General features: G+C 33.4%; 1 protein-coding gene across 4 annotated transcripts in view; it reads right to left on the reverse strand.

Moving 5' to 3' along the window:
- Positions 1-16,815, reverse strand: part of PTBP2 (polypyrimidine tract binding protein 2) — an 83,396-nt gene that overhangs the window by 18,416 nt on the left and 48,165 nt on the right. For all 4 annotated transcript variants that reach the window (XM_030868759.3, XM_030868758.3, XM_030868757.3 and 1 more), the window contains exon 8: positions 9,509-9,704. In XM_030868759.3, the coding sequence (XP_030724619.1) occupies positions 9,509-9,704 (196 nt within the window). The remainder of the gene's footprint in view (positions 1-9,508; positions 9,705-16,815) is intronic.

Genomic DNA, 16,815 nt, shown 5'->3' on the forward strand with positions numbered 1-16,815 from the left:
CTGAACAGAGGATTGGTGGTGGGACTTTGAGGACTGTTATAATTCATGTAGTATAGGGTCCTGGGTGAGGGGGGCAGTTTTTACAATATTTTATTTCCTGACTTGAAAATAAAAATTTTACCTTTGACAAGAATGACAGCTGCTATTTTTTCCTCAAACAATCCATTCTTCCTCTTCCACCAAGCTTCCCTTCAATTTTTATTTTACCCTCTAGAACCCATTTTTCTTTTCTATCATTAACAATTGCATTTTATTCAATGTGTTCCTTAGAGAAAATTTTTAATTAAAAGCTTGCTTGGTCCTAATGAAACTTATCTTATAACCCTCTCAAAAAGTCATTTTTACCTCCCTAAACCCTTCCCCAAAGGAAAGTAAAGGGTGCATTATTCATCCCACTATCTCACCACCCAATGTTACTTTCAGACTGCTGTTCTGCCGTCACCAATTAGAATGTCTTTGAGGTCGTACCATGCAATCATTTCTCATCAAAACAGCCATTAGGTCACTGGGACATTTTCTCTCATTACATTAAGACTTTGGCACCTGGCTTTATTTCTTCCTTCTATCTCAGCTCTTGTCCTCATCCTGTGATCTGTCTGACACACTGGTCTCACGATTTCTTAAAAACTTCTACTTTGATGATTTTTACTGTATCAGTCTGTTTTACCAACTTCTTTTGCTACATCTTTGATTTTTTTTCTTTTTTTGCCATTCATTTCTAACATTACATCCCCTTTCCTGACTTCATTCTTCCATCTTATAGATCCTCCTACTCCCATACCAGCCACTGAACCAACCCATTTTTAGCCTATATGACAACCACTTCCCTTTCTGTTCTCCCTTGGCTAGACTATACTATGTCTAGAGCATTTTGGCTTGCTTGTTCCTAATCCATTAACGTTCTACAATGCCAGACTTGGATAAATCAAATCCTACATTTTGGATATGCTTTCATCTAGGTTCGTAAAATATTAGAGTGAAAACACACACACACACACACACACCCTACAACCCCAAACTGATTCCACGAACATTTTGTTATTTGATGTTAGCCGCATTTCCTATTCTATTTTCAAGAATTCCCTAAAAATCCACTAGACTTAAGTCCTTGTTATGTTCAGCAAGTATCTTGTAAGACTGAGATCAGAATTCCCCCAAAATTTTCAATCAACTTCAAAAGTCCTCTCTCTCTATCTGTTCCCCTTTCTTCATAAAGATACAAATGGTGAGAAGAAAGAATATGGACTATCAAAAGCTGATGACTTCAGTTCCGGCTCCAGCTCTACCCCTAAATCTCTCTGTGAGCTTGATAAAAATTCCTTCCAGTTCTCACAATGGTCCTGAAAAGTATCTCTATATTTCGTAGGCCCCAACATTTCCACTATATTCTTGATCCAATCTACTACAATCAATTCTAGGACTTAAGCTAGCCTTCAAAACAAATACTAGCTAATATGAAATTAGCATTCATTCTATGCCAGACACTGTGAAAAGTTCTCTGTATGTATTAAAACATTTAATCCTCACACTAGCCTTAAAACATGGGGATTACTATCATTATATCCATGACAAATGTGAAAGCTGAGACAGTGAAGTTGAGCCAGCTTTTGAACTGAGGATGTCTGGATTTGGACCACATACTCTTAATGATTATGCATACTCCTTTACTGTAAACATTTCCTCTTGGGCCCTGATTTGCTCCTCAACTACCATCCCATTTCTCCTTCCTTCCTACAGCACTTATTCAAAGAATAGTAAGTACTTTATCAAATTTACATTCCTAATCCATTATAATTTGATTTATACCCATTCTTGCGAATAAGAATAAACTTTATGGTAACTACTAAACTGAATAGGCACTTCTAATTTAACCCTATTTATTTCATCCCTCAATCCCTTACTTCTTTACTTTCCCACAACATAAATGTGTAGTGCTTAAAGTTTCAATTTCAAGTCTTTAGCCCTCTTGCTCTCTTATACCTGAGAATCTTAAACCAAAGTTTTTTTTTTCTTTCAGTTTTACTGAGATATAATGGACATACACCTTATAAATTTAAGGTGTACAGCATAATGATTTGACTTACATACACCATGAGATGATTATCACAATAAGTTTAGTGAACATTCATCATCTCATACAGATACAACATTAAAGAAATAGGAAAAAAATTTTTTCTCCTTGTGATGAGAACTCTTAGGATTTACTCTCCTAACAACCTTCTTATATAACAGAGCAGTGTTCGTTATATGTACCATGTTACATTACATCCCTAGTACTTATTTATCTTATAACTGGAAGTTTGTACCTGTTGACCACCTTTATCCAATTTCTCCCCACCCCCAAGCCCTGTGTCTGGCAACTACAAATCTGATCTCTCTAAACCAAAACAACATTCCTCTGGCCTTTCAAATTCTCAACCCCACAGAACTCTTGCCTAAGTCCTAGGCTGAATTTCCTACTGTCTAGGTGGACTCCTCCACAAGTTTAATTCTTCATGAGTCATCATATTGTAAGGTGCCAAGTCCTATTACTTTTACATTTAATTTTTCCCATGTTTCTTTCTTTCCATTCTCATTTCTGTCCCTAGTTTAGATTCACAATTTTACCTTACTTAGACTAACAGTCTCCAGTATACTCCTTGGGATAGCATCAGTTCTAAGATCTTCTCTCAAACTAGTTCTTTCTGACATCACTGCCTTTCATGTTTTCCCAATTACCCTATGCCTCATTCACAACTGAATACTTGTCACTTCCTAAACATGCATGATATATTCTTCATCACATTTCTCATGCTGTGTTTTTTAAATCCTTTATTCTTATCCAAATCAAATGCCTTTGGCCCATAAAGCCCTTCCACTTTCTCCTTTGGATGATAAATTACTCACTTCATTATGCTCTAATATTACATTAAACTCTATTATATATTTCAGTTTGCCTCACATTAGAGATATTCAGGCGTATGCTGCCTCCACCAGAGTATAAACAAGATTACAAGCACAGAAACCTTGTAATTTTTCTGAGCCCCTACAGTACCCAGCACAGTGCTAAAATGACTGCTGAAAAATGCAATTAATGAATAAAGCAGGATGCCACTGAGGTGAGGTAGAATCCTTCTAGGAATGTGAAAAGCTCACAGCAATTAAGGCAGGTAAGAAAAATTCAGAAAGTGGGGCAAAAAGGAGAGGTAGATTCAGAGACAGAATACCATTTTTAAATTAAAATCAACAGGAAAAAGAAAAAATATAGAAATTAAAAGGAAGAGAAATATGAAGTTAGGAGGAACTCAGAAAAAAAAAAAAAAAAACACTAAAATTTCCTGTATGTATCTACTGCTTTCCATCTTTAGAGACTGAAAACTTCCTGCATAACTTTTACCTCCTTCAGATAGAGGCACATTTTATACTATGGTCACAAATGCATAGTGTTTCTTCTACTAATTGCAGAGGTAGCAGTAATATACTTTAGAAGGCTTTACTTTGTCTTAGCCATACCACATACATAACTGTCAACTCTTAAAAATTTTTCAAGATTAAATCTACAGTATGATTTAATTTAAATCTGTCTTCTACATCCAAAGGCTGAAGTTGATTACCACTGAATCAATTTCTGTTGTTTAGCTGTTTAGCTTTAAAAATATGAACACCAGGATAAATATAAGGTTTTCAAATGTGTGACAGGGTATCATGGAAAAGGAGGAGGTAAACGTAGGATTAATAAAGGAAATTTCTTAAAGCTATAGCTGAGAACAATAGAATGGATGACCATAACAAATCAGTTTAGGACTATAAAATCAACCATTAAGAACTCTGAATGAAAATGTGTACCCTGGATAGTTAAAAAGCAGCCTATGAATAACATTTTAGTCCTACAGTTATAAGCTTATTCCATTTGAGAAGGCGGGTAAATAAGTAAATATGAACTGATGTAATAATGTATTTCTCCTAATGTTTATGGCCCATTATACCTCCAAAGTATGAAGTATACAATTACCACCAACTATTTCCTTTGCTGAGAAGACAAAAAAATTTTCAGATTTAAAACATATTAATTCAAATATTATATAAAATGTACTTGGAGTTAAATAAATTCTTTAAAGCTTACTGCTTCAAGTTAATTCATGATTCACAAGTAAAAATGTTATCCAAATTTTAAAATGAACAATTCTATCCCAGCTCTTGCAACTTCCTCTTTAAAAGAGACATTTTAAAGACAGAAAGTGGTTAAGACTCTGTGCTCCCAATGCAGGGGGCCTGGGTTTGATCCCTGGTCAGGGAACTTAGAGCCTGCAGGCCGCAACTAATACTCGACACAGCCAAATAAATATTTTTTAAAAATGAATAAATAAATATGAATACACAAGAACACGTGATCTTAAAAAAAAAAAAGATGACACTATAAGGAAATAAATAGCCAGACCAATCCAGATTGTGGCATTTTCTTAAAGAATATAACTAGGTTTCCACAATAAGTCAATGGAACTGAGGGTTGGGGCAGAGGGAGAGGACTTTAACAGAGTAATAGACATTCAGGAGACATAACTACCAAATGCCATGTGTGGCCCCTGAGAAGATCCTATCCTGAACAAATCAATGCTTAAAAAACATTTTTTGAGACAACTGGGGAAATGCAAGATTGACTGGGTATTCAGCAACATTAAGAAATCATCATCAATTTTGATAGGTATGATAATCAGGTTTTAATCAATTTTGATCAGGTATGCTTGGTAAGAAAATGTCATCACTTTAGAGAAATTATGGTTATGTTTGAGATGACTTGATGTTAAGGATTTGCCTCAAAATACAACAGAAAAAATGAACAGATAAAACAAGTGTGGGAACTAGTGAATTGAGATAATGGATATGATAACTGAAGTCTTTGATAATAAAAACTTAAAAAAAAAACACCATGTAAATAAACTCATTCAAAAGTAACAAAAACAAAAGCTTTCAGAAGTCATTTAAAAATAAATTTTAAAATATTAAGTTTAAAGTAAGTTTTAAAAAATATTTTAAAAACAAGTTTACTTGTTAATTTTATGCATCATAAACACATAGAAAAGAAAACCAAATTCAATTTAACAGCTAAACACTGGAATTGTACCGATACCAAGACAGATTTACATGGCTTGAATAAAGAAAAGTATTAGAATACTGGCTCAATAGGTATAAAGTATGTTTTTATGAGAACACTAATAATTTTGCTAAAAAACTAAAATAAAGCACCTAAAAAATTACAAACTTTCCTCTATAGTAGTAATTCTCAACTCCCACTACATCTTGGAATCCTGGAATCTTAAAAAATTAGAAACCCACTAATCATTAGGGATTCTCAGTCTAGGGTAAGACCTGGTAATTCTGATGTGCAGGAAAGTTTGAGAAAAACTGATCTATAAGAACTACATATTTACCCTTATGAATAAATGGTTGTTATATCTGTTCTCAATTATCAACTATTTTCACCTCAAAAGATATCCTATACAAAGTTTGTTTTGCTTTTCTGTTAAAACCGTATGATGAGAACGGCTGCTACTTATTAACTCAAAATACACAAAAGGCTCTAAAATAAGTATTCTTTGTACATATTATCTGCATTAATTTTAAAAATGTAGACAACATGATCATGAAAAATTAATTACTTCTAGCAGTTTTTCTAAAAGTGACCACCCCTTAATAAATTAACTACACTTCTTAAACATGATAAAATGATCATTATAATGACATCTCAATTTATAATCTCAAGAATTTTTGATCACCTTGTTCTCTGATGTAGAATACGTGAATAACTAATAGTCTGCCAAGTTTGTGATTATGTATTTAAATGTCAGATTTCTAACTAATTAAAAAGCCCTCAGTCTCCATTCTTGAATAAATTACATTTTTGGAGACACTGTGGTCCCTAGCACTAAAAAAATGAAGCCGAGAATGCTAGTCTTAAAAAATTACTGTGTAAAATGAACCAATTAAAATTTATAATACTGATTCCAAATTAATTAAATTTAGTCAAGTGCTTAGATATAATATAAAAATCATACAAAGTAAAGTGAATCCCCCTAAATATTTAGCAGAAAAGAATTATCACCTAGTATCTGTGTTCTTACAGAATCTTTGAAATAAAAGGATACCGAGCAATTATTTCATTTTGCACAAGTACTGTTTGAGGAAGACTCAAGCAGGAAATGGATCCTATCAATATTAGTTTGTTGTACTCTGAAGTCACCTGACTTACTAAATATCACTAGAAGCAAATAAACAGAGAAAAAAATTTAGTCACCATTCCAGAAGGCATGACCTCACTAACATAACAGTGTATGTCACTATTAAGAGTGTTTGATGACTACTTTAAAAAGCAAAACAGTCAGTGGTTCCTCATAAAGATAACGGTACCCACCAAAGGTGTGGGGGGTAAAAAAAAGTTACCTTAATGTCCTGTAAATGGAAAGGTTTGGATTGTGATGAATTATTTTAAAATATTTTTCTGTAACTAGCCAGTCTAAAATGTAAGTATAAAGTTGAATGCTTAGTTCATACCAAATATGAACATAATATCCTTAATATACATTTTATGTTTTGTACATCCTAATAGAAAGAATCCAGACAACCAATTCAGAGACTTGTAAGTACCTAATAAGCAATGAAAAATTATAAACTAGTTCATAAAATAATAACAATTATAATAAGCTGGTAGAGGAAAAAGTACAATAGCCAGCCTCATATACAATTCATGTTAGTTTAAATATCACCATTCTAGAAAGAAATCTGCAACAAGATTCAGAAGGCTTTAACATTTTCTTTGACCCAATGATTCTAGTTCCAGGAATCTAGTCTAAGTAAATAAGAGACAAAAAAGTTATGTACAGGTGTTTGTCACAGCACCATTTATACTGATGAAAAGTATGAAAGTAGACTAAATGTCCAACATACTTCCAAAAGTATTATATATCCACTAGAATGTTATGAAGCTATTATAATTATCAATTTTCAAAAAAATTCTCAGTAGAATAATTCAAATAAAATAGTGTGATTTTAATTTTGTACAAATATGTATTTACATAGAAAATAAGAAAAAAATCAAAATATAAGTTATCTCATAAACTATAAATTCCATTATTTGATTTTTAAAACTTATAACTCACCCATTTTCAAAAACTATCTGCAGACATTTAAAATAAAAAAACCCAGTTGTAAGATGTAAAACCATTAAAACAGGTAAATGATGAAGTCATTTAGTAAAGGAAGGTGAATTCACATAGTTTCACCACAAAATATTTTCCTTGTTCTTATCAGGCAGAGCACAGAAACAAAAATACAGACATACCTTGGAGATATTGCAGCTTTGGTTCCAGACCACCACAATAAAGCAAGTATTGCAATAAAGTGAGTCACACAAATTTTATCGTTTTCCTGTGCATACAAAAGCTATGTTTACAGTATACTGTAGTCTATTAAGTGTGTAAACATCATTATGTCTAAAAAAAATGTATATACCTTAATTACAAAATACTTTATTGCTAAAAAATGCTAACCATCATCTGACAATGCAGGGTTGCCACAAACCTTCAATTTGTTTTTTAAAAACAAAAACAAAACAGTATCTGTGAAGCACAATGAAACGAGGTATGCCAGCATATTATATTAAAATATTCAAGACAGAGCTGGAAGAAGACACCAAATTTATTTACTAAGAACTGAGCAACTTTACTCATAATCTTTTAATGCAAAAATGTAGAACACTTGAAAAATGATAAAAGCACTGAATAAGACAGAAGTTAGTTATGGTGTAACTTTATAATCTTTTATGAGACTTACTATTACTTTAAAAAAAATTCCATCAAAGCCATGAGATTACAAGGAAAACGATGATGAATTCCCTCTAACCATGACTCCACCCAGAATCAAAAACACATACAAACTCATCTAACTACACCCAAATGAGCAAACACACATAGCTCTTAGGGTCCAAGAAAGTGATTACTACGGTCATATGTTTGATGCTAGCTGAAGTTTCTTGGTATTTTACCCTTGTTTCTTTAATGAGTTGCATGTAATGTTTTAAACTTCTTAGAAACTACTATAAAAAATCTTGTTGTCATCTTCTACTTTGGTTATTTTAAGGATTAAATAATGTATCTGCTAAGTGACTTGCAGAATGCCTATGACATAGAAACTATTCAGTAAATGCTGATTTTTGTCTTTTCTATAAAATAATTTCTATCAGTTAAAAAAATTTAAGAATTCACAGTAACAATTACAAGCAAAGGCCATGTATCACTCATTACTGTCTCACTCTTGACTTTAAAAAATGGTACACCATAGTCAATATTATCTACTTACAAGCCAAGTTGAGGGAATAAAGCCTTAAATTAGCCCCACACAGTGATAGAGATTCTCTCAAGAAAGAATGTTACCAACCTAAAGAATCTATTATGGTCATGATAAACTGCTATGACTTGTGCTAGATGTATTAGACAACTAGAATAAAGGGTCAGTTTTGTCTAAAATTACCAGAATTAATTTCACATATCAAATGCTTCTCTTGTGCATTAGTGTGTCTCAGTTCATAGATGTATCACTTATATTACATATTTATAAATGGATAACACATGCTATATATTCACAGTAAGTAAATATCTATTTCCAAAAATTACTTCATTATAATGCTTTTTCTTTTTTAATTGATAAACATAAACTGTAAGAACTAGTTTGTGACTCATCAATCTTGGGTTCCATATGTACAGAAACAACTCATTTAATGATAATCTTACAAACTTCAGAAACCAAGAATTTCCTGAATACATCAAATAAAACTGTAAAATTTCATCTTAAATTATAAATCACTTATTTTACTTACAAAATAACATTTTCCTTTATTTTTTCTTCATCTTGACTCTGTCAACTATTAGTTGCAAATTTTTGTTTTGTTTTGTTTTTGATTAGGTGGGTCAAATCCATTGTAGAATGAGGTGAAATACAATGATTAAGACAAAATGCAAATACTGATAAATACCAAAATAAATTTTATATAAAATTCTTTCTAGTTAAAATTGTTTAAAAGAGAGAATATAATATGCTTTGAAAAAATTCTATACACCTACTCCCATTATATGCTGCATCTGTTAACTTTTCATTGTCTGTGCAGTGCTAAATTGAAACAATTAGATTGGCCCTAAAGAATATGCACAAGGGGCCCTAGACAGCATGACTTCAATTTAAAGTGTAAATATTTTATTAAGAACTCAACAGTATTTCTTCATTAGAGCTTTTCCTCTTCTATTCTGAGAGAGAAGATGAGAGTGGTGAAAAAGAATATAACATATAATTTTCATTATACTTATGAACTTAGGGTTTTCTTCCAACAGCATACATATGCTTTCTTACCTGATGCGGGGAGAAACCTAACATAATTTCTTAAATTCGAAAATGGGAGATTCATTATACTTACTGGAGTTTAACAGGCACTTTCCCATTTGGCAAAATGGGAGAAAAGTGGTACAGACAATAAAAATCATACCTAAGAGAGATGTCTCCTTGGCAAATGCTGCAGCAATAGCTGGGTCCAATGCAGGTTGTCCATCCCCAGATGGAAGATCAGGTCGAGTATAATCCCTACTTTTATCATTGTTGTATTTTACATTCAAATTCACAAGTTTGGAAAAATCAATCCTTAGGGTACAGCAAGCATTATAAATATTCTGACCATCTAGGGCCTGTAAAAGTGAACAAAATATATCAGCAATCTTAAGAAATAAAAATTAGAAAAAGTATGACTTTGACAATGAAACTCAACGATGAAAAACTGCACATAAGTCACCAGGAAAGGGATCAAATTCCATACCCTGTTCTTTACTATTCCAACCAATATATACTGGTTTCCACAAATACTACCTTCTTTAAATAGAAAAGTGTTATCTAAATCTAAAATGTAACCAGTTAAACATATGTGCTAATACTTTTAATTTTAAAAATCTGCAAATATTTTAATTTAAAAAAATTAACAAGGGTCACAAATATAGTCAGTGCTGCCAAAGTAGTACCATAATAGTCTGCACAATACTTTAAAGTTAATTTTATTATACACATATCTTTTGCTGTATGGTAACACTTATAAAAATTGGTATAGGTATAAGGTAACTTCTGTTTGATGCCACATTAAATGAGGTGCCTCAAGACAACTAAATATCACTATGATGCATAATAGCAACTACCATGAAATGAGCAAAAACTCTTGGGTTGGCCAATAAGTTCATTTGGGTTTTCCATAACATCTTAAGGAAAATCCCAACAAACATTTTGGCCAACCCAATATTATCTTCCTTAACCTAGGTTGTTCAACCTGAAGCAGAATAACTTGCTGAATAAGCAAATTAAATGTCATCCCAGGAAAGTTCTGGAATAGAAGGAGTACACCTCTAGAGTTGAAAGGTCATCTTGAACAAGTTATTTAACCTTTCTGAATCTCAGAATCTTTCTGAACCTGGAAAACAGATATGACAATGGCTGCCATGTTTCCTTGCTGGGTTATTATGAGGATTAGATAAAAGATCACATACGTAAAAGCACATATATATATTTTACACATATGTAAAATATATGAATTATAAAAGGACTGTGCTGCTGTTATGATTATTATGTTTTTTTCTGTTCCTATATAATCACCAATGCTACTCCAGCTGGATAGAAACCTGGAACGAACTAGAGAACAGGGGAACACACTGTTAATTTTTCATTAGAAGAATAAACATTTACTATATAAAGTAACAGTCCAGAAATGAAGAACATGTTTAGCTCTATAATTCACCTCAAAAATGAAAACAATTCTTCTGATAACAATACATAAATAGATCAAGCCTGATATCTATGCAGACCAAGATCTATTAAGTGTGTAAAACCAGAACTATATTAATAGTAGACCAACATATTTTTCACATTTGGTGTTTGAAAGAGAATTTTTGTATTACCTCAGTATGACTATTTTAATTGTCACACTGTTGAAGAAGGAAAGTAACTGAAACAGACTAAAATATAATCAAGAGTGCCCTGTTATGGAAAAAGTAAACCTCTATAATAGCTCCTTATGTATATAAAGCTTATAATTAAAATATTCCCACTCTAAAAAAAGAAAACCTGTTCCTTTAATATACAAAATTAAGATTTATCCAAGAGGGAAAGTGTTGGGGGTGGTGGTGGTGGTGGGATGAATTGGGAGATTGGGATTGACATGTATACACTAATATGTATAAAACAGATAATAAGAACCTGCTGTATAAAAAACTAAATAAAATAAAATTCAAAAAAAGGTAAGATTTATGTGAATATATTTACCAAGCTAAAAACTAACCTAAAAACACAATTCAACCCAAGTTCACCAATTTCAATAATTACTGATGAAAACTCACTTAAAGGGACTACATACACATCAGGATTTGAATTATATTTGAATTAGGCAATGTACCTATCATCATATGAGAATGAAAACCAAGTATCAACTCTCTCAGCCAGAGAGTTAATTAATTCAATACTCTTCTGTAAAGACAAACAAAGCATTGAAAATAGGTCTTCTTTTACTCATTCCTATACGGGAAATGTTGAGCCAAGTAATAGAATCTATCTCTCTCCCCAATATATGAACGTCAAAAGATGAGTAGCAAAATTCACTCTTAGGTGACTATTTCAATAACATCATACAAAAAAATCTGATATCTTGTAAGAAAAGACCTGGCTCTGGGTCATATTATCTAAATTAATGCAAAAAGCAATTACTGACACAAAAACACTAACTTCACAATAAGCAGAGTTTCTTTGGGGCTGAGTTCTTTCAATGAGGTTGACTGCCAAATATCTACTATGAATATGCTAACTGCTAGAAAGCCCTCTAGAAGCCTTTGACATTCTTCCTTTAATTAAAAAATAGTATCTTTATGTAGATGGAAGATACACAAGTATACCTAAGATACAAAAGCTAGAGAAATCAGGAAACAATATGTAAATTAAAATCACCTGTTAGCAACATACAAGAGGAACAAGAGCTGAGGATACACAAGAATAGAAATCCAGGCACTTTCAACAGCTGGCTGAGGGAAGATGACTACAAATGAGTAAACTAGATATGCAAGCTCACTTCAAGCTCGTGTGTTTGCAAAATTCCAGGAAATAATGGCAGCACACAAGTCAGTCTGTGTTCAGCAATCGGGATTGCAGTGATCTTGCTAGAGCAAAGATTTCTGACAGTAAAAGCTCAAGTTAATTTGCAGAAAGGCCTCTCAAATGTGTCTATGCAAAGGGAAGGTTTGGAGTACTCAAAAACAATCAGGAAAAAGTATTTTCATACTAAGTATAAGATTTATGGCAAAAACATGATAAACTCAGTAAAGATGTTAAATACAGAATGTATAGTTAACAACACAAAAAACACTGCATATGGATTAAAAACAGGAAAAGCCAACAATGAAACTAATGAAATACACTCTCTCCTGGAAGGAATCATTAATGAGAAACAATCCACTTGCATATTAAAACAGAGTGACCATATTAAAGGATTTCCAAAAGACACAGTGTCACTGTCCAGTGTCAACTGTACACATTCCTAATAGAGAGAGATAACACACCTGAAAAGCTGTCTCTAATAACAAAAACAAAAACAGCTACTATCTACCATGTGTGTTATAATTTCAGGGTTATATAAAACAAATAATTTTTAAAAGTCAAGGTAAAAAGATTACTTCTATTTCTTGAAAATATAGAAACTGAACTAGATAGAAAGCCACAGTTAAGTGATTATCTTTGCCCAATACACTGCTTGCCAATAAACAAGATTTTTGAAAAAGGCATTAGGGCATTTTCTTTAATAAATGTGAAGATCATTTAAAACAATTTACTTTTTACTTGACAATTATAATTGTTAAAATGACTTGTGATTACCACCCTAAATGTCAACCCTCAATATACATTACCTTTTCTGTTGACTTAAGAGGTTTTTAAAGCCAACCTCAGGACAAATTCAGGAGATAGTTACATTTTTCCCCTCCAACCCTCACTAATAAAACTCCACTGTTAATGTTTTTTTCCGAGTTGCTCTTTTCTTATAAAGCAAAATGCTAGGGGGAAAGAATTCCAATTAAATGAAGATAATTGCCAAAGATCATAACTAATATATGGAAAGTTTGGTTGGCTCTGTCACTCAAGCTGCCTTTACATGGCAGTGATTCCCAGGGCATTCAAAACAAAGACAGAGTAGTGGGCTCCCAACCCCAAAGATTAGAACTGTTAGTTCAGAATGGCCTAAGAGTCCCATTCTGTGTAAGCAATCTATATGATAAGAATGTATCTGGACCACAGTCTGATAAGAATGGGCTCTGGACCATACTTTAAAGAATACTATAATTCTCTTCCCCCAAACCTAAAGGTACACTATGCCTGCTAAATGAATTCCCAGGGCGTAAGCAATATTTTGTCATTCTCTCATTCATCTGAACAACAATCACTATAGAAGTGGAGAAGCAGGCTTGAGATTCCCTTCCCAAATTCTTATTCCTTACCTATAAATTTTATACGATCTCTACTGTTTTAACAAGCATAAAAATACAGCAACTGAATTACAAAGTTTAGAATCAACTCATTTTATAATACACTTAGACGTACATGGATGGTTGAAAGGTCGGAAGGATCTACAGCACTCTAGATGCTGGGAAAGTTGTGACATGGGTTGAAAAAGCCCTAATACCTGTAATACACCATACACTGTGCTAGGTTCTAAAAATGTAGCAGGGAACAAAGTAGACATGATACCCACTCATATATAACTTATAGTCCAACAGATAATACAGACACTTAACAAGTAATTATAAGTTTGATGTGCAGTGATGAGAACTAAGAAAGGAAGGGATCCAATCTAGTTGAAAGGTTATGAAAGACCTCTCTGAGAAGAGACTTCTAAACTGATACTTGAAAGAGAGGTAGGAGTTGGGCATAAGAGATGGAGAGAACAGTTTTAGCAAACAGAACAGCAAGTTGTAAGCCCATGAGATCAGAGAATATATAGAATATGCAAGCATTTAAAGAAGTCCAATATGGTTAAAGGTGGAAGATGATACTGGAGAGGCAAGATTTACTTTTATAAGCTATGTTAAGGAAGGAGGATTTTATATTTAGGACAAAAATCAGTCACTGAAGGGCACTGAGAAAGGAAGAAATATGACTTTGAGATCATTCTTAAAACTCAAAGTGGTGAGTTTTGTCAGAAGACCAATGAAACACAGATTTAAGAGATGATGGCTTAGATCAGTGCTACTCAAACTGTGGTTCATGGACTAGCAACCCAAGTCACTCTGCATGAAGAGAACTTTGTGTCCAAATTTATTATCAACACTGACACTAAACAAACTATAGCTAGAAGTATGCTGATTTGTATTTTTGCACAAGTGCCTTGTAGCATCTAAGACTAGCACTTTGAATGACATTAGCTTAGACTATGGTGATGGCAAGAGAGTTGGAGACAAAAGGATAGATTCAACAGAAATTTAGGGTCTAGAATGAGTACTATTTGGTGATAAGCTGAAAGGAAGAGGAATAAAGGAAGATTCAATGTTTTCTGGCTTGTTTCTTAGATTCATAGTACCTTGACCTTTATTGACACAGAAAATACAGGCTTTCGTATTTTTGGTGGTGGGGGGTGGTGGTGACAGGAGTTAATTGAACACGCTAAGTTTGAAGGTGCGCCATGGTCCATGGGTTCCTAATCTGGGTCTCTTAGAAGAGGTCTGAGCTAGAAAAAGTGATGTGAGTAGTCAGAATCACAAAGGTGTAATTGAGCTGTGTGTAACAGCTGAGGTCCCCGTGGTGGAAGGGGAGGGATATAACAAGGAAGGGACAGAGAGGTGGGATATATCTAGGTGAGAAGTGTCAGAGACCAGGAGAAAAGAGGATTTTAAGAAAGGGAAAGAAAGGTTCAATGTCAAATGTTACCTAAGGTTAGTTAAGGTAAGGACTGAATAATTCTGTTGAGATTTAGCTACTCTAGTGATCACTGGTGACACGAGGGAGAAAAATATGGATAAATAGGGGCTGAAACCAAATTACTCTAAGTAGAGAAATAAGAAGAGGATAATAAGTATAAACAGCAAATAAAGACAGCTTATTTAAGAATTCTAGTTATAAATGAAGAAAGGGAAGAGAGACAAGGTGTTAGATGGACAGATATATGGAATACAGAATTAAGGGTAAATTCATTTAAAAAATGAGAGAACACTTAAGCACACTTGAAACACTGGTGAGAAATAACCAACAAAGAGAAAAATACAAGAGAAAGAGGGGATGAAAATGCAAAGGCTCTTATGAGGCAGAACAGGATGGTATCTGGTGTTTACTGGTCTTAGAAATATCTATGCCTTTTATTTAGAAGAGACAGATATGTGTGGGTATAAGTAGATTTTGTGAGAAATACTGATGGAGTTTCCATCTGATAGTTTCTATTTTTTCTGAGAAGCAGCAGGCAAGGTCGTAAGAAAGAGTGAAGACAGACTTGGTGGAAAGAGAAATTTCTATCCGATATAGTCACTGTGGAAAATGGGAGAACAGACCGAAGAAATGTGGTAAAATTTTGCAAGCAGAGTCTATTTGTAGTTGATGCTGAAGAATTTAAATTAGTACTGGCTAGATTATGCGATATTCTCTAGGTACAGTCCACAGTCCAGATAAAGGCATGAAGAAAAATGACTGGAGTCATCAAAAGTATATGTTTAGGGCTTCCCTGGTGGCGCAGTGGTTAAGAGTCCGCCTGCCGATGCAGAGGACATGGGTTCGTGCCCCGGTCTGGGAAGATCCCACATGCCACAGAGTGGCTGGGCCCATGAGCCATGGCCGCTGAGCCTGCGCGTCTGGAGCCTGTGCTGCGCAATGGGAGAGGCCACAACAGTGAGAGGCCCGCGTACCGCACAAAAAAAAAAAAAAAGAAAACCTATCAAATACTGAAAGATATATATAAACTACTTTAACCACTGAATTGTATAGCCCAAATGCAGTATAATTCTGAATCAAATTCCATTTCACTGGTCCTTTACCAAATACTCTTCCTCTGGATCGGAAGGGAATGACAAAGAAAATATTCCATATTAAGAAAAATGTGCACTATATTTAAATTTGTTTGAAGTTGTGAAAAGTGCCATCGAGAACACGGCTTCTAGATTGTCTGCTATTGATCAAACCTCATACCACAATGATTTCAGTAACTCTTTAAATATAAAATATCTCCAAAGTTGGAGGGCTGGGGCATGTTAGGAAAGACAATTATTTTTTTAAAGAAGAACTCTAATTGCTGAAAAGGGAAACATAATAGGATTAGATCATGCAATTGGGAACCAATGAGTAGCAACACACTGGAGAAAAGTAGACTAAAAAAATGTCAACTTTACAGATAGTGTACATTATAAGTAATTTACCTCTTTAAATCTTAGCATCCCCTTGTAACACAGGAAAAATTCCTGTTCTGTTTATAAATGGAGTAGTCAGAAAAAAATGAGGTAACAGCACTTGGTAAACCATTTCAATTATGTTATTATTACTAGTAAAGCCTTTCTGCTACCTGAAGCTATTTTTGCTCCCCAAATGAGATTCTAAGGATGGAATGCAATGAAACAATAATTAAAAATGGCCTGGTTCCATACAAGCTATCTTGATCTGGAGGAAGTACTGAATAGACCATAATTAGTCTGAAAGTGAAAGTGTGAAAGGGAGAAAAAAGGTAAGACAAATGTAAGTACAGACAGTTGATTTAATGGTTTAATAATAAATATTTAATGTTTTAATAATGGAATAAAAATGAGA

Source organism: Globicephala melas, chromosome 1, assembly GCF_963455315.2.
Source record: "Globicephala melas chromosome 1, mGloMel1.2, whole genome shotgun sequence".
NCBI classification, from domain to species: Eukaryota; Metazoa; Chordata; class Mammalia; order Artiodactyla; family Delphinidae; genus Globicephala; species Globicephala melas.